At 39.6% G+C, this 15,461-nt stretch overlaps 1 protein-coding gene across 1 annotated transcript; it reads left to right on the forward strand.

The window, feature by feature from the left end:
* The first annotated feature begins 13,103 nt into the window (after positions 1 to 13,103).
* On the forward strand, positions 13,104 to 15,241 carry rxfp3 (relaxin family peptide receptor 3). The gene has a single exon (XM_087792404.1). It carries the CDS (start codon positions 13,106 to 13,108, stop codon positions 14,273 to 14,275), a length of 1,170 nt encoding a protein of 389 aa, XP_087648530.1. The 5' UTR covers positions 13,104 to 13,105; the 3' UTR covers positions 14,276 to 15,241.
* Positions 15,242 to 15,461: the final 220 nt, after the last annotated feature.

Raw genomic sequence — 15,461 nt, forward strand, 5'->3', positions numbered from 1 at the left:
TAACACCAACATGTTAAGTTAAATATTAGGTTACATAGAAAGTAGAAGGTGCTTTGAAGCCGAGAGAAGAGGAGCAGGAAAGAGTGATGGATGGAGGAGTGAAAGGTCAGCGGAGGTCAAGGTAACCTGATATTAATGACTGCGGCAGAACTTCAGCGACAAACGCAAACAAGCTTCTGTTCCCGGATGTTTGGTCTCCTGGATGAAAGGGAACGATCGGGAGGAGAGACCCGGAGGCGAGAGCGGGATTAAGAGACAGGATTTCTGAACAAATCTTCCAGCCTCGGAGCCGCTAATTGGACTTGGCCGTGACCGAGGCTGTCAGGCTGACACGCCGCCGACCCCGGCCGTGATGTCACATCCTGTCAGCTCCGTTGACGGGCCAGGACCCCCGGGGGACACGAGACGAGGGCTAAACGTGGAGTCGCCCTTAAATGAACTCTTGCTTCTCGTCGGTATTCTGAAGCCCGTGACACGTTTAGCGACACCGAGCCAAACATCACCAGCACCTGAAGCAACATCGTTGATGGTCCCGGCAGACTTTTGATGCTGGTTTGAGGTTTTGAATCTGTCATCGAGGAAAGTATTCGAAGAATTTGTCAAATGAAAGTAGTTCAGTTCAGTCAGAATAAATTAGATTTTCAAAAGTTTTAATTATTTTATTGAAATGTTGTTGTTATTGTTTTTTTTCCCCCAAAATTATTAAATTCATTTATTTGTAAATCACATAAAGAACGTGCTACTAAAGAGGTGATGATCAATCGAGTAGCTCGGTGCTCTGTTAGCCTGGTCTGGTGACACTATTAGACATTTTTTATGTCGCATTTAAAAGACTCTACGTAAAAGAATAATAAGAATATAAACATGTATTATATTTTATTTAAAGCATTTAATTCCAATATTTATTCAATCATTTCTATATTGAAAGATTGATTTTCTTTTTAATCAATTAATAATAAAATCAAATATTTTAAATACTATTCATTTGTTTTACTCATAGAGCTAATAATAATAATGCTTTATTACTTTTTATACACACAAAAAAGTCATGTGACTGATCAATCAAGTAGCTCGTGCTCTTTTGCTTCTGTCTGGTGAATTTATTTTGACATTTTATAATGAATATAAAATGATAAAATTTAGAAAGCGTATGTTTTGAATGATTGATGTTTATACATTTTTTAATTTAATTAAATTCAATTTCTTAATTGATAGATTGGTTTTCTTTTCATTTCATTTAATATATGTTACAAATTTGGTAAGTTTTATTTAATTGTAGCCTTATAATATTAACACCTTACAATAAATATTAAAATTCGTATTTTAAAGGCTTCACATATATAAATATATTTCTTGTGGAAAATATATTTTTTCTGGAATTCGATTTCTTTGTTTAAAATAAAATAAATAAATTAGATTATTTATTTATGTGGCTTTCTGGAAAAACCATACATTTTTATGTCAAGGCAACCCATGTGATCTGACCTCCGACCCCCATCAGAGTAAGTACGTAAGTAAGTAAGTAATATTTATTTATATAGCGCTTTTCGAGACCAGGGTCACAAAGCGCTTAGACAATCAAAACAATACTCAAAAAAGTACATACTTTAAAGGTCAAGATAATACTGAGAACAACACAGGAGTTCGAGAAATTCAAGGAAAAGCCTGAACAAATAGAAACGTCTTAAGGTGTTTCTTAAAGGAGTCAGTAGATCATCAAGCGCAAAGAGAGAGGAAGATTGTTCCAAAGCTTAGGAGCAACAGCCTGAAAAGATTTCTCTCCTCTGGTCCTGAGCCGTGTGCGTGGAACCATAAGTAGATTCTGATCCACAGACCTCAGAGCCCGAGCTGGGGTGTAAGGCTGGATCAGATCAGTGATGTAAGGAGGAGCCTGACCATGAATAGATCTGAAAGTAAGAACCAGAATTTTAAAGTTGATCCTGAAAGAAACTGGAAGCCAGTGAAGAGTTTTAAGGATCGGAGAAATGTGAGTTCTTCTACTAGAGCGGCTCAGAATTCTCGCTGCAGAGTTTTGAATCAACTGCAGGCGAGACACATCCTTCTTGTTAAGACATGAAAACAAACTGTTACAATAGTCCAGACGAGAAGAAACAAACGCATGGATTACAAGCTCCAGATCATGTTCCGACAACATTTTCCTAAGTTTAGAGATTTTTCTCAGTTGAAGGAAACAGTTTCTGGTCAGTTTTCTGCAGTGTTGAACTAGAGACATGTCTTTATCAAATACAACACCCAGGTTTCTCAGGCTCAGTTTGACAGACTGACCTAAGTCACCCAAGTACTGACTCAACCCTGGAACCTTATCATCAGGAGCAATCACCAGAGTTTCAGTTTTGTCCACATTTAGCTGTAAAGTGTGGAAGAAGAGAAGATGATGGAAACGTTGACGTGGCCCTCAAGGGACCCCTGATCCAAACAATGTTACATTATTTTACTGGTAAAAAATAACAGTGAATCCTAGAAAGACACTTTTCCCTTCTGGTCCAGCGATTAGCCAGGGGTCCTGTGTCGACTCCAGCCTCGTAAAGTTTGAGCCTAAAAAAAAAACAACCTAGAAGAAGAAATAACTCCTCACGACAGCTACGAACGCACAAACCCGCCCAAGTCAACATTGTTTACATATATTTATGAGATGAAGGATCACCTGCAGCTCTGGTCGATTCCTGGTCGTCCATCAACAAGTCTAAAGTATGAAATATATATGATAACGGTCGAAAAGAAGGGATCGTGAAAACCGGATAATAAAGTTTTCAAATCCTACTTTAATCTCACTGAAGTCGCTCCACACCTCAAAGTCTGGAAGAAAGAAAACTCTTAAGCGGTGATAAATCCTGCTCTTATAAGTGGTTAAGATTACACTGGAACCCATCGGGGTATCGGATAAGAGCGATTAGTCAGGGGGTCAAAGGTCGACTGCAGCATGATGAAATCCTGATTAAAGCCTAAAAAACACACGTCTTGGCTGCAGAGGTTGTTGCAGTTCATCGAGCGAAGTTGTGAAGACGACGCCATCAGAGAGACTCATTAAATCATGGTGGGAAGTCTATTGTGTTGAACTCGTTAAAATAGAAACAAATCAAACAATCATTTAGACTCAAACGATCCTCTCGGGAAAACAAACTTCCACGAGTTATCGTCGACACGGTTGTGTAAGACCTCATGCATATATGAATAAACCAGGATGTTGATCCACCACGTTACGAGTTTAGAAATAAAAGTAACCTACATGTGTGGGAGGCAGTAAAACGAAAGAAAGTCTGTGTACGAACAGACTTTCTTTCGTTTCCCATGGCTCTATAACCTCCAGCACTAACAGATGTGAAGTTGAAGTGTCAGAAAAGTTTGTTAGTCCTTCTACTGTTGCGAGGGTAACGTCCTCAAAACCTCCTGCATTTAACAAATGTACTATTCAAATACATGTTGAAGCCTCTTTTTAAACTTAATCTTCCAAAAACTTTCATTAACATTTCAAATTGTTCTACGCAGTTTTTACTCACTCAAATACTGTTATAACAAATACTGTTATAACAACATATCATTATTAAAACATTACAACATGAGGATAGTAAATGATGAAGGTGTATATTAACAACAACATTTAAACTTAAAAACTCAACATTACATATGAGTAGTCATGAAGCTTCATGAAACAGTCTCATGTTGTTCAGAGTCCAGTAGGTGTCGCCATCAGTTTAAAAATGATGCATCATTTGAACAGTTGATCAAAAACAAAACAAAATAGTGTAGAGACGCCATCTAGTGGACTCTGAAGATAATGACACTGTTTCATGAAGCTTCATCATAAAGAGTAAAGAGTTTCTATTCTATTTTATCAACACATCACTGCCATCTAGTGGACTCTGAAGATAATGACACTGTTTCATGAAGCTTCATCAACACATCACTACCATCTAGTGGACTCTGAAGATGATGACATTGTTTCATGAAGCTTCATCAACACATCACTACCATCTAGTGGACTCTGATGATAATGACACTGTTTCATGAAGCTTCATCAACACATCACTACCATCTAGTGGACTCCGTAGATAATGACACTGTTTCATGAAGCTTCACCAACACATCACTACCATCTAGTGGACTCTGAAGATAATGACACCGTTTCATGAAGCTTCATCAACACATCACTACATATTGAAGTGTCATCACTCTTAAAGGGCAGCTAATGTGAAAACTCAACTCACCTGACTTAGTCACATGTTGTAAATGTTGAAGTCTTCCTCTCCAACAAGCAGGTGGTCATTCATCATGATTTTTCTCCGTTTTTAAGTTATTTCTTAATAAACGAGAATTTGATCTGATGAGCTCATGCTGATGTCAGACTGGCAGTTAGCGGCTAACAGTTAGCGGCTAACAGTTTTTTTCATAGTCTCTACATGGACCAAATGAGGAAACATAACACAGTAAGTAAGTGCAATGTAGTGACGTCGGCAGAGTTTGCTATTTACTTGCAACAACAATATTTACTAAGCGTTAAACACGACCTGCATGTTCAGCGCGACTCAAATCCTCTTTGTTTAAACATGGTGAGACTTGTTTCTGCTCTTCTTTGTTTATGTAATGTACACATGAAGAGTCAAACTTAATTTTAATTATTACTTTGTGTATACGCCAGCAAAGCGCTGTATACAAAGGAGTTTTACGGCAGAGATAGAAATCCCCACCTTACCAAAGTCTCTTTGTTGACATTGCAGGATTTCACATCCTCTACATTTTTGATTGTGTAATTACCCACAAGGATATTTGGAAGGACACTTTGGATTTGTCTGTTCGAGAAAAACATTGAGATCGTTTTCTCCGTGTTCAGTGTAAGGCAGGACCTGTCAAGCCACTCAGTTGCTCTCTTCATCGCTGTTGAGAGTGTAGCTGCTACTGAATTTGCATCTGGACCGGATCATCAGCGTACATCAAGACCTCCACATCGTCACATATGGAGGCTAGATCGTTGATGTACAAGCTGAATAGTAACGGCCCTAGAATGGAACCTTGTGGGACGCCCGTAGTACAGGGTTTGTGATGTTTTGTCGTTGTTTCTATCGCACTGAGAAACCTTAGAGAGGTACTGAAACTAACTGATAGAGTTTTCAGAAAGATTCAAATGAATACATTTTTTCAGCAACACTGAGCGGTTGACGGTGTCGAATTTGTCCTTGTCCTTGTCCTTGTCCAACCTGGATTTGATGACCTCAAGAAAGTCACAGCATGGGACGCAACATGTTTCCGTTATCAAGGTGCTCAAGCAACTGTTCGGCTACAACCTTTTCAATGACTTTAGAGACAGCTGGGAGTACGCTGATGGGTCTGTAGTTCTTAATGGCGTCTCTGTTTCCTGATTTGAAAGTGGGTGTTAAAATTGCAGTTTTAAAAGCAGCAGGAACCACACACTCACTGATTAGGTGCATGATGGGAATTTCTTTAGGAAACACAGATCCATGAGTCTTTGGCTCTAGAATTTGAGAGTGATGAGAATATTTTATCAGCCTGTCCTCACTCACACATTCAAAGTCCATCACTCCCTCCAGGGGGAGGAGGTTAAGGCCACAGGCGCTAACCCTCATAATTGACGTGATAAAAAAGTCATTGAATAGATTGGCAGCTTTTAAGATGTCTTTGACAGTGGCTGGAGTTCCAGGAGAAGGCATACTGTTCCAGGAATTTAAGTTCTATAGGTTCATGTCTAGTCCGTTCCATTCCCGATAATTTGTAAATGCGCTTTATTTATTTATTTATTTATTCATTTATTTGTCAGGGACAAATAAAATTGACTGGAAACTTGAATGGAAAATAACTTGCAGTATGATTTATGTGAAAATATCATAGCGTGCCATAGCCATTATTATTTCCCAGAAAAAGTCAAAGTGCTTTTACTTTTCTCAACTGTCCAGTGACTTTAATTCTGAGGCTTTTGAAAATCAGCTGATCAGTCTGCAGCCTAGATTTGAGATTCTTTTTTAGGGCAGCATCGCTTTCCTTCATTAAAAGCCATAACCTCTCATTGAGGCATCATAAGGACATTTTTACTTTTGAAGTTTCCCAACTGTGATGGCACTTTGAAGTGAGCTACAGGCCTCGGTGTTCAGGCCACAAACGAACTCATTTTGCACAGAATTATTTATTTCAGTATATAACGAATCCATGTCACGCTTTGGAATACATGAAATATACATCTTTTCTCTATTTAGATTTCTGTATCGAGTTTGTGCGAGTTGCCTCGAGACCAGGATTAAATTGTGGTCCGACACGCCAGTGATAAATTTATAGGTTTTACTTACACGCTCACATTTGTGAGTCAAAGTACCTTTTTGAGGAGCTATTTATCGTTGTTGGTTTCTTTATCATTTGAGTTCGATTTAATTGTTTTGTGAGAGACTTTAACTTACTGGAGCGAGCTTTATGTAACCAGTTTAAGTTGAAGTCACCCATTAGTATTGTTTCTCTGTTATTACAGGCTTTGAGAACATCCTTCAACGTGTCAAAGAAATCATCCTTTTTATTAGTTGGCCTATAAAGTACAATAATATTAATATCAGGAGATAAATAAATCTTGGCTTTCAGCTTCTCGGATCCCGGCGACATGTCAGCGGCGTTCGGCAACATAGAAAAACAAAAAAAGACAATACATTCCTCAGCCAACGATCTGAACCAGAACCCAGAACCCATTTCACTGTCAAAGGTGAGTTCAGGTGTCGCGTGGATCCCTCCGTGGATGAGTTAAAGTCCAGACAGGGCTCCCTTACCAACAGACCAAGCTGAACTAGTTCTTGTTCGGGTTCAATTTTCGTGTCATATCACTCTGAGGACAAGAGAGTAATATCTTATTTCTTACTTACTAGAAAATTAAAGATAAAGAACTTGCTAATGGTCACGAGGGTGTCGCACTTTGAACGCACAACAATGTGTACTGGGTGTGAGAAAATCCACGTGAACATAGCAAGATTGTTTTCCTTGATACAATATAGATATATTTCAAAGCACTGTATTTATTTATGTACACATTACAAACAAAAATTCATATCGTCTGTTCATTTTTCGTTGTAATTAAAGGTTTGGCCTCTAGATGGAAGCATATGTCCTCCACAGCTAAAGAAAGAATGAAATACGGGCGACGACTGTGGACGAGAGGATACAGTGACTCCTGCAGCTTTTAAAGCTGATGTTTGGACATATTTTGGTTTGAAAACAAATGAAAGCAGTTACGACTTTGTCAAGAGTCATGTGGTCTGTAAATACTACAACACCAGAGTCAAGTACTGGACAATACTACACATATATACTTGTTACTACACTATCACAACACCAGAGTCAAGTACTGGACAATACTACACATATATACTTGTTACTACACTATCACAACACCAGAGTCAAGTACTGGACAATACTACACATATATACTTGTTACTACACTATCACAACACCAGAGTCAAGTACTGGAAAATACTACACATACATCATTGTTACTATCAAGTACTGGACAATACTACACATATATCCTTGTTACTACACTATCACAACACCAGAGTCAAGTACTCCACAATACTTCACATATATACTTGTTACTAAACTATCACAACACCAGAGTCAAGTAAAGTAAGTAAGTAAGTAAGTAATATTTATTTATATAGCGCTTTTCGAGACCAGGGTCACAAAGCGCTTTAACAATCAAAACAATACTCAAAACAGTACATACTTCAAAGATCAAGACAACACCGAGAACAACACAGGAGTTCGAGAAATTCAAGGAAAAGCCTGCACAAATAGAAACGTCTTAAGATGTTTCTTAAAGGAGTCAGTAGACTCCATCAAGCGCAAAGAGAGAGGAAGATTGTTCCAAAGCTTAGGAGCAACAGCCTGAAAAGATTTCTCTCCTCTGGTCCTGAGCCGTGTGCGTGGAACCATAAGTAGATTCTGATCCACAGACCTCAGAGCCCGAGCTGGGGTGTAAGGCTGGATCAGATCAGTGATGTAAGGAGGAGCCTGACCATGAATAGCTCTGAAAGTAAGAACCAGAATTTTAAAGTTGATCCTGAAAGAAACTGGAAGCCAGTGAAGAGTTTTAAGGACCGGAGAAATGTGAGTTCTTCTACTAGAGCGGGTCAGAATTCTCGCTGCAGAGTTCTGAATCAACTGCAGGCGAGACAGCTCCTTCTTGTTAAGACATGAAAACAAACTGTTACAATAGTCCAGACGAGAAGAAACAAACGCATGGATTACAAGCTCCAGATCATGTTGTGACAGCATTTTCCTAAGTTTAGAGATTTTTCTCAGTTGAAGGAAACAGTTTCTGGTCAGTTTTCTACAGTGTTGAACAAGAGACATGTCTTTATCAAATACAACACCCAGGTTTCTCAGGCTCAGTTTGACAGACTGACCTAAGTCACCCAAGTACTGACTCAACCCTGGAATCGTATCATCAGGAGCAATCACCAGAGTTTCAGTTTTGTCCACATTAAGCTGTAAAGTGTTTTCACTCAGCCATTGTTTGATTTCTAGCAAACAGTTGACTAAGCTGTTCAGCCTTTGGGGCTCAGTTGGGTCAAAAGAGCAGTAGAGCTGGATGTCATCAGCAAAAATGTGATAAGAAACATCTGGAAATCTCTGAATGATTTTACCGAGGGGAATCAAGTACAGCAAAAAGTACTCGACAATACTGCACATCTATACTTGTTACTACACTATCACAACACCAGAGTCAAGTACTCGACATACTACACATATATCCTTGTTACTACACTATCACAACACCAGAGTCAAGTACTCGACAATACTGCACATCTATACTTGTTACTACACTATCACAACACCAGAGTCAAGTACTCGACATACTACACATATATCCTTGTTACTACACTATCACAACACCAGAGTCAAGTACTCGACAATACTGCACATCTATACTTGTTACTAAACTATCACAACACCAGAGTCAAGTACTCGACAATACTGCACATCTATACTTGTTACTACACTATCACAACACCAGAGTCGAATATCCGACAATACTACACATATATGCTTGTTACTACACTATCACAACACCAGAGTCGAATATCCGACAATACTACACATATATGCTTGTTACTACACTATCACAACACCAGAGTCAAGTACTGGACAATACTACACATATATACTTGTTACTACACTATCACAACACCAGAGTCAAGTACTGGACAATACTACACATACATCATTGTTACTACACTATCACAACACCAGAGTCAAGTACTGGACAATACTACACATATATACTTGTTACTACAGTATCACAACACCAGAGTCAAGTACTGGACAATACTACACATATATACTTGTTACTACACTATCACAACACCAGAGTCAAGTACTGGACAATACTACACATACATCATTGTTACTATCAAGTACTGGACAATACTACACATATATGCTTGTTACTACACTATCACAACACCAGAGTCAAGTACTGGACAATACTACACATATATACTTTTTACTACACTATCCCAACACCAGAGTCAAGTACTCGACATACTACACATATATCCTTGTTACTACACTATCCCAACACCAGAGTCAAGTACTGGACAATACTACACATATATACTAGTTACTACACTATCCCAACACCAGAGTCAAGTACTGGACAATACTACAAAAGACACTATCAGTCCAGTATCACCATATATCACTATATATCGTATCATCATGTATTGTGTTAACAGATTTCTAATAACACACATCCTGAAATATCATTTGTGGTAACCCTGAAGTAAAGTGAAATAAACAAATGGACATTTTGTCAAAGTCAAAAAAAATTGTATTCAGTCAGTGATTAAATATTGTTCTCAGTTGTATAATGTTCATCAACAAAGCAGAGAGCAAAATCAGAAAAACAAAAAAAGAAAAACGTTTCTTTGGTTCAAAGTTTCTTTTTAATACCGAATATTCATCAAAAACTTTTTTTTTTTTCTTAAATTAATTACAAAATACTTTTCTTCTTTTTTTGCACAAACTCCCACAAAAGAATAGAGGAAAACAAGACGAAAAAAACAAAATACACTTAAGATAACAATAAATAATAAGAAACAATGAAACAATAATTAGCCCAAAAATAATGAAAACATATAAACACAAACAGTAATGACATAAGATTTATATAACAATATAAAGAGAACTCAATCCTTCCTGTCCTATGAGTTCTGCGCATTTGTTTGATCCAAAGAAGAGCGAAATTTAGAATTAAAACAGTGAATTTATTAAAAGTAAAAAATGATTCCAAAAGTAGGTTATACAAGACCTCAAAAACCCCTGTTAGCAAAAAATGCAGATTATTCAGAGATACCAGAAGTTGGAGCAGTTACTGAACATGAAGAAATCATGTCCTTGTGTTTTGACATTTTGACGAGCAGAACACGTTTCTTATCTCGACACGGAAGGAGTCCTAGTTTGACAGCTGCCTCCTTAATGCACATATATATCTTTTCACAGCTCGGCAACAACGATGCCAAGAGGCCTCTGTTATTTATATCAGCGCACGAAGGTTCGTACAAAGTTGAGGCACAGATACTATATAGGCTTATTAGTTTAAAATATAAAATACAAGAATATGTTTTGATTCTGAACGAAAGGTAATATTATCAATGTTAACAATGGATTAACATGAGTGTGACCCTGGTCTAGAAACGCGCTATATAAATAGAGATTATTATTATTATTATTATTATTATATATAATTGAACCCTTCAATGAGGATATATATGTGGATCAATCTGAGGGTATACTTTAGTATTCATAGTGATATTTAGATTTTGTCGGCAGTTTACTGCTAGAATACCAATATTGTGTTATATCTTATAAAAGGTGTTTCTTCTCGTGGAATATTGAATTTTCTCTAAAGCAAGATGTTTGATTTGATTCTTTATTTACTGTGTAAAAGTAAGAGAGCGTGAAACTTTTTATTGAAATAGAACTTCTTCCCACTAATATTGTGAATGAAACAAACTATTTAAAATAGTTGTTTTTATTTTTTTTTGTGTGACACAAAATATTGCAAAGAGAAGTTTGTACATTTTTAAACAAGTTAATTAAAGTCAGTTTTCCTTTGATCAAGTCTTTTATACGATTCCAAAACTTATTTTTACACCCGATTATTCAATCAAAATAAATGCAAGTGTGTGTTGTTGTGATGTGTGACTCTATTGTATCATCAGTGTGTGTGTGTTGTTGTGATGTGTGACTCTATTGTATCATCAGTGTGTGTGTGTTGTTGTGATGCGTGACTCTATTGTATCATCAGTGTGTGTGTGTTGTTGTGATGTGTGACTCTATTGTGTCATCAGTGTGTGTGTGTTGTTGTGATGTGTGACTCTATTGTATCATCAGTGTGTGTGTGTTGTTGTGATGTGTGACTCTATTGTATCATCAGTGTGTGTGTGTTGTTGTGATGTGTGACTCTATTGTATCATCAGTGTGTGTGTGTGTTGTTGTGATGTGTGACTCTATTGTATCATCAGTGAGTGTTTGTGTTGTTGTGATGTGTGACTCTATTGTATCATCAGTGTGTGTGTGTTGTTGTGATGTGTGACTCTATTGTATCATCAGTGTGTGTGTGTTGTTGTGATGTGTGACTCTATTGTATCATCAGTGTGTGTGTGTTGTTGTGATGTGTGACTCTATTGTATCATCAGTGTGTGTGTGTGTTGTTGTGATGTGTGACTCTATTGTATCATCAGTGAGTGTTTGTGTTGTTGTGATGTGTGACTCTATTGTATCATCAGTGTGTGTGTTGTTGTGATGTGTGACTCTATTGTATCATCAGTGTGTGTGTGTTGTTGTGATGTGTGACTCTATTGTATCATCAGTGTGTGTTGTTGTGATGTGTGACTCTATTGTATCATCAGTGTGTGTTTGTGTTGTTTTGATGTGTGACTCTATTGTATCATCAGTGTGTGTGTGTTGTTGTGATGTGTGACTCTATTGTATCATCAGTGTATGTCTTGTTGTGATGTGTGACTCTATTGTATCATCAGTGTGTGTGTTGTTGTGATGTATGACTCTATTGTATCATCAGTGTGTGTTTGTGTTGTTTTGATGTGTGACTCTATTGTATAATCAGCGTGTGTGTTGTTTTGATGTGTGACTCTACTGTATCATCAGTGTGTGTGTTGTTGTGATGTGTGACTCTATTGTATCATCAGTGTGTGTGTTGTTGTGATGTGTGACTCTATTGTATCATCAGTGTGTGTGTGTGTTGTGATGTTTTACTCTATTGTATCATCAGTGTTTGTGTGTGTTGTTGTGATGTGTGACTCTATTGTATCATCAGTGTGTGTGTGTTGTTGTGATGTGTGACTCTATTGTATTATCAGTGTTTGTGTGTGTTGTTGTGATGTGTTACTCTATTGTATCATCAGTGTGTGTTTGTACAAAGCTCTCTTTTCATTGAAATGTTGACATTAGAAAATGATCTTAAGCTCCGCCCACTGAAAAAAACACTTTCTTTTTCTGGAGATTAAATCTTGTTGATCATAACCAAACCCACTCTGCTGTGATTGGTCAAGCGTGGAGGTTTGTCACGGCCTTTCACCAATCCCGGAAGTCTCTAACCCTCCAAGGAACTCGTTGTATAAACAAAGCGGGGCGTGAAGCCATTACTACGTCATAATGGACTCTTGTAACCTCTCGTTCGCCCAGATTTCAGAGCAACTTTATAAAGTAATAAGTTAAAAACATGGTCATGATGAGAAACTTACTGCTTCTTGGAGAGAAAGACTTCAACAGAACATGTGAATCAGTTGGAGTTTCATGAATTTTTTATTCCAGTTTTTTTCTAAAGTTTCTTGATCGTTTTATTAATTTACTTGTACTTTCTTCCTCTCCAACCCACGGAGAGAGAATGTTCTGACCAGCACCGTGGACAGCGCCAGAGCTGCGTCAGAAAGTTTTCTCTCTCCCAGGATGAAGCGAGAGACGCGCAGAGACTCGTCACACAACAGCTCGACACTGAGCGGATGATGTTCTCCTAGAAGGACGGAACCGACGACAGGATCTGCTCCGGATGGCTTCGGTTCTGGATTCTTGAATGATGTCTGGGGATTTTACGGACGAGGACGCATCCGGGATCAACTTCGCCGCTCCCTGCAACTGTTCCAACACCACCAACCGGTCCAGCGCGGACCCGCTCCACCTGCGGGACCTGGACAAACCGGACGGAGCCGCGGACGGAGCCGCGGTGGTGCGCATCATCATCTCCTTCATCTACTCCCTGGTGTGCGCCCTGGGTCTGGTGGGGAACCTGCTGGTCCTCTACCTCATGAAGTCCAAGCGCGTTTGGAGGAAGTCCTCCATCAACCTGTTCGTGACCAGCCTGGCGGTCACCGACTTCCAGTTCGTGCTGACCCTGCCCTTCTGGGCGGTGGAGAACGCGCTGGACTTCACCTGGCTCTTCGGCAAAGCCATGTGCAAGATCGTGTCCTACGTCACCGCCATGAACATGTACGCCAGCGTCTTCTTCCTCACCGCCATGAGCGTGGCCCGGTACTGGTCGCTGGCCTCGGCGCTGAAGGGGCGGCGGCGGCGGACGCGCGGCTGCTCGGCGCGCGGCGTCACGGCGGTGGTATGGGTCGCCGCGGTGTCCGCCGCGCTCCCGCACCTCATCTTCTCCACCACCGTCACCGTGTCCAACGAGGACCTGTGCCTGGTCAAGTTCCCGGAGACCAACGGGACCACGCAGTTCTGGCTCGGGCTCTACCACTCGCAGAAGGTCCTGCTGGGCTTCGTCCTGCCCCTGGTCATCATCTCGTCCTGCTACCTGCTGCTGCTGCGCTTCCTGCACACCTCCAGCGCCAAGAGGCGCGCCAAGGTCACCAAGTCCGTCACCATCGTGGTGCTGTCCTTCTTCCTCTGCTGGCTGCCCAACCAGGCGCTGACGGTCTGGGGGATCCTGATCAAACTCAACGTGGTCCACTTCACCTACGAGTACTACACCACGCAGGTGTACGTGTTCCCGGTGTCGGTGTGCCTGGCGCACTCCAACAGCTGCCTCAACCCCATCCTCTACTGCCTGATGCGGCGCGAGTTCAGGAAGGCGCTCCGGACTCTCTTCTGGAGGCTCACCTCGCCCACCCTCACCACCATCAGACCCGTCACGAACTCCACCAAGCCGGGCGCGGACGACCCGGCTCGAGTCGTGGTTCCGGTCCACGTCCACGAGCCGCCGGCGGTGGTGTTTTACCCCCCTGGTGCCGTCATGTAGGGTCAGGGTCTCACACCTGGGATGTATATTTAAAAAATAATCATTTATTCACTGGATCTACTTTATTTAATTCAAACACGTCAAACTTTCATAAAGGTCTAAATACAATGTACAGAATTTATACTTCAATCTGAAACAATGTATAAATAAAAAATATTTTTCGATCTGTTACATGTTGTGGGTTGACCAGGTTAAGGTTAAACGAGATGTACTTTTTAATTTAAATTACCATGATAAAATAAGACTTTGTGTTTAACGTTTTTTTATTTTTTATTCTTTTATTCTGGACTGTTACCACAAAAATCCCATGTTGTGTTTACGATACAAGTTTCTGTTTCCTCCTGTTGATTTATGCTTATTTTAACTTTTAAAGGATGTATTTTTGGTCCAAAAAGACACTTAAAAACATCCAAATACCTCCATATTGCTCGTCTGTAACGTCCATCTTGTATTGAAGCCACAGACTATCTTCAAATATAGATTTATTAAATACTTTATTGGAATAACTTGTCATGTCGAGGCTTCTATCGGACGTTACAGACGAGCAGTATGAAGGTATTTGGATGTTTTTAAGTATCTTTTTGGACAAAGATGAAGACAACCGAGCTCCAGTCGCTACATTAAAATGAACAAACATTTTTGTCTATAACTCTAAAAAGAACAGATTACTATGAAAATATTCCCAACTTTCAGTCGACATCAGGGTGAGTAGAATATTGTATTTTTATGTAAACGATCACTTTGTTAAATGGCTACACGTTCATACTCCAGCCAGATGACTTCGATCAGCCAATCAACTATCGCTGGACGTTCCTATAACAACACGAAAGACCAGAGGAGACAGAGCTTCTGCAGTGGCAGCTCCTCGCCTCTGGAATGCTCTGCATGCCCAGACCATTGAACTTTTTAAATCATCACTTTAAAACGCACTTTTATTCTGCGGCTTTTAATTCCCGTTGTGTTGGACGCCCGTTGCTTTAGTTTGTGTGTGTCATGATGTGTCCTGCATTGTGTGTCTTTTGCATCTTATGCTTTTGAGCACCTGTACAGCACTTTGGTCAAACTTGGTTGTTTTTAAAACGTGCTTTATAAATAAAAATGGACTTGACTTGGCTTGTATTGAATAAAAACAAGACAAGCACTTAGACAGCGCACACCTCCACCAAGGAGCTCATTTCTAAGAAAC

The sequence above is a fragment of the Callionymus lyra genome, chromosome 5, assembly GCF_982586985.1.
Source record: "Callionymus lyra chromosome 5, fCalLyr1.hap1.1, whole genome shotgun sequence".
Lineage (NCBI taxonomy): Eukaryota > Metazoa > Chordata > Actinopteri > Syngnathiformes > Callionymidae > Callionymus > Callionymus lyra.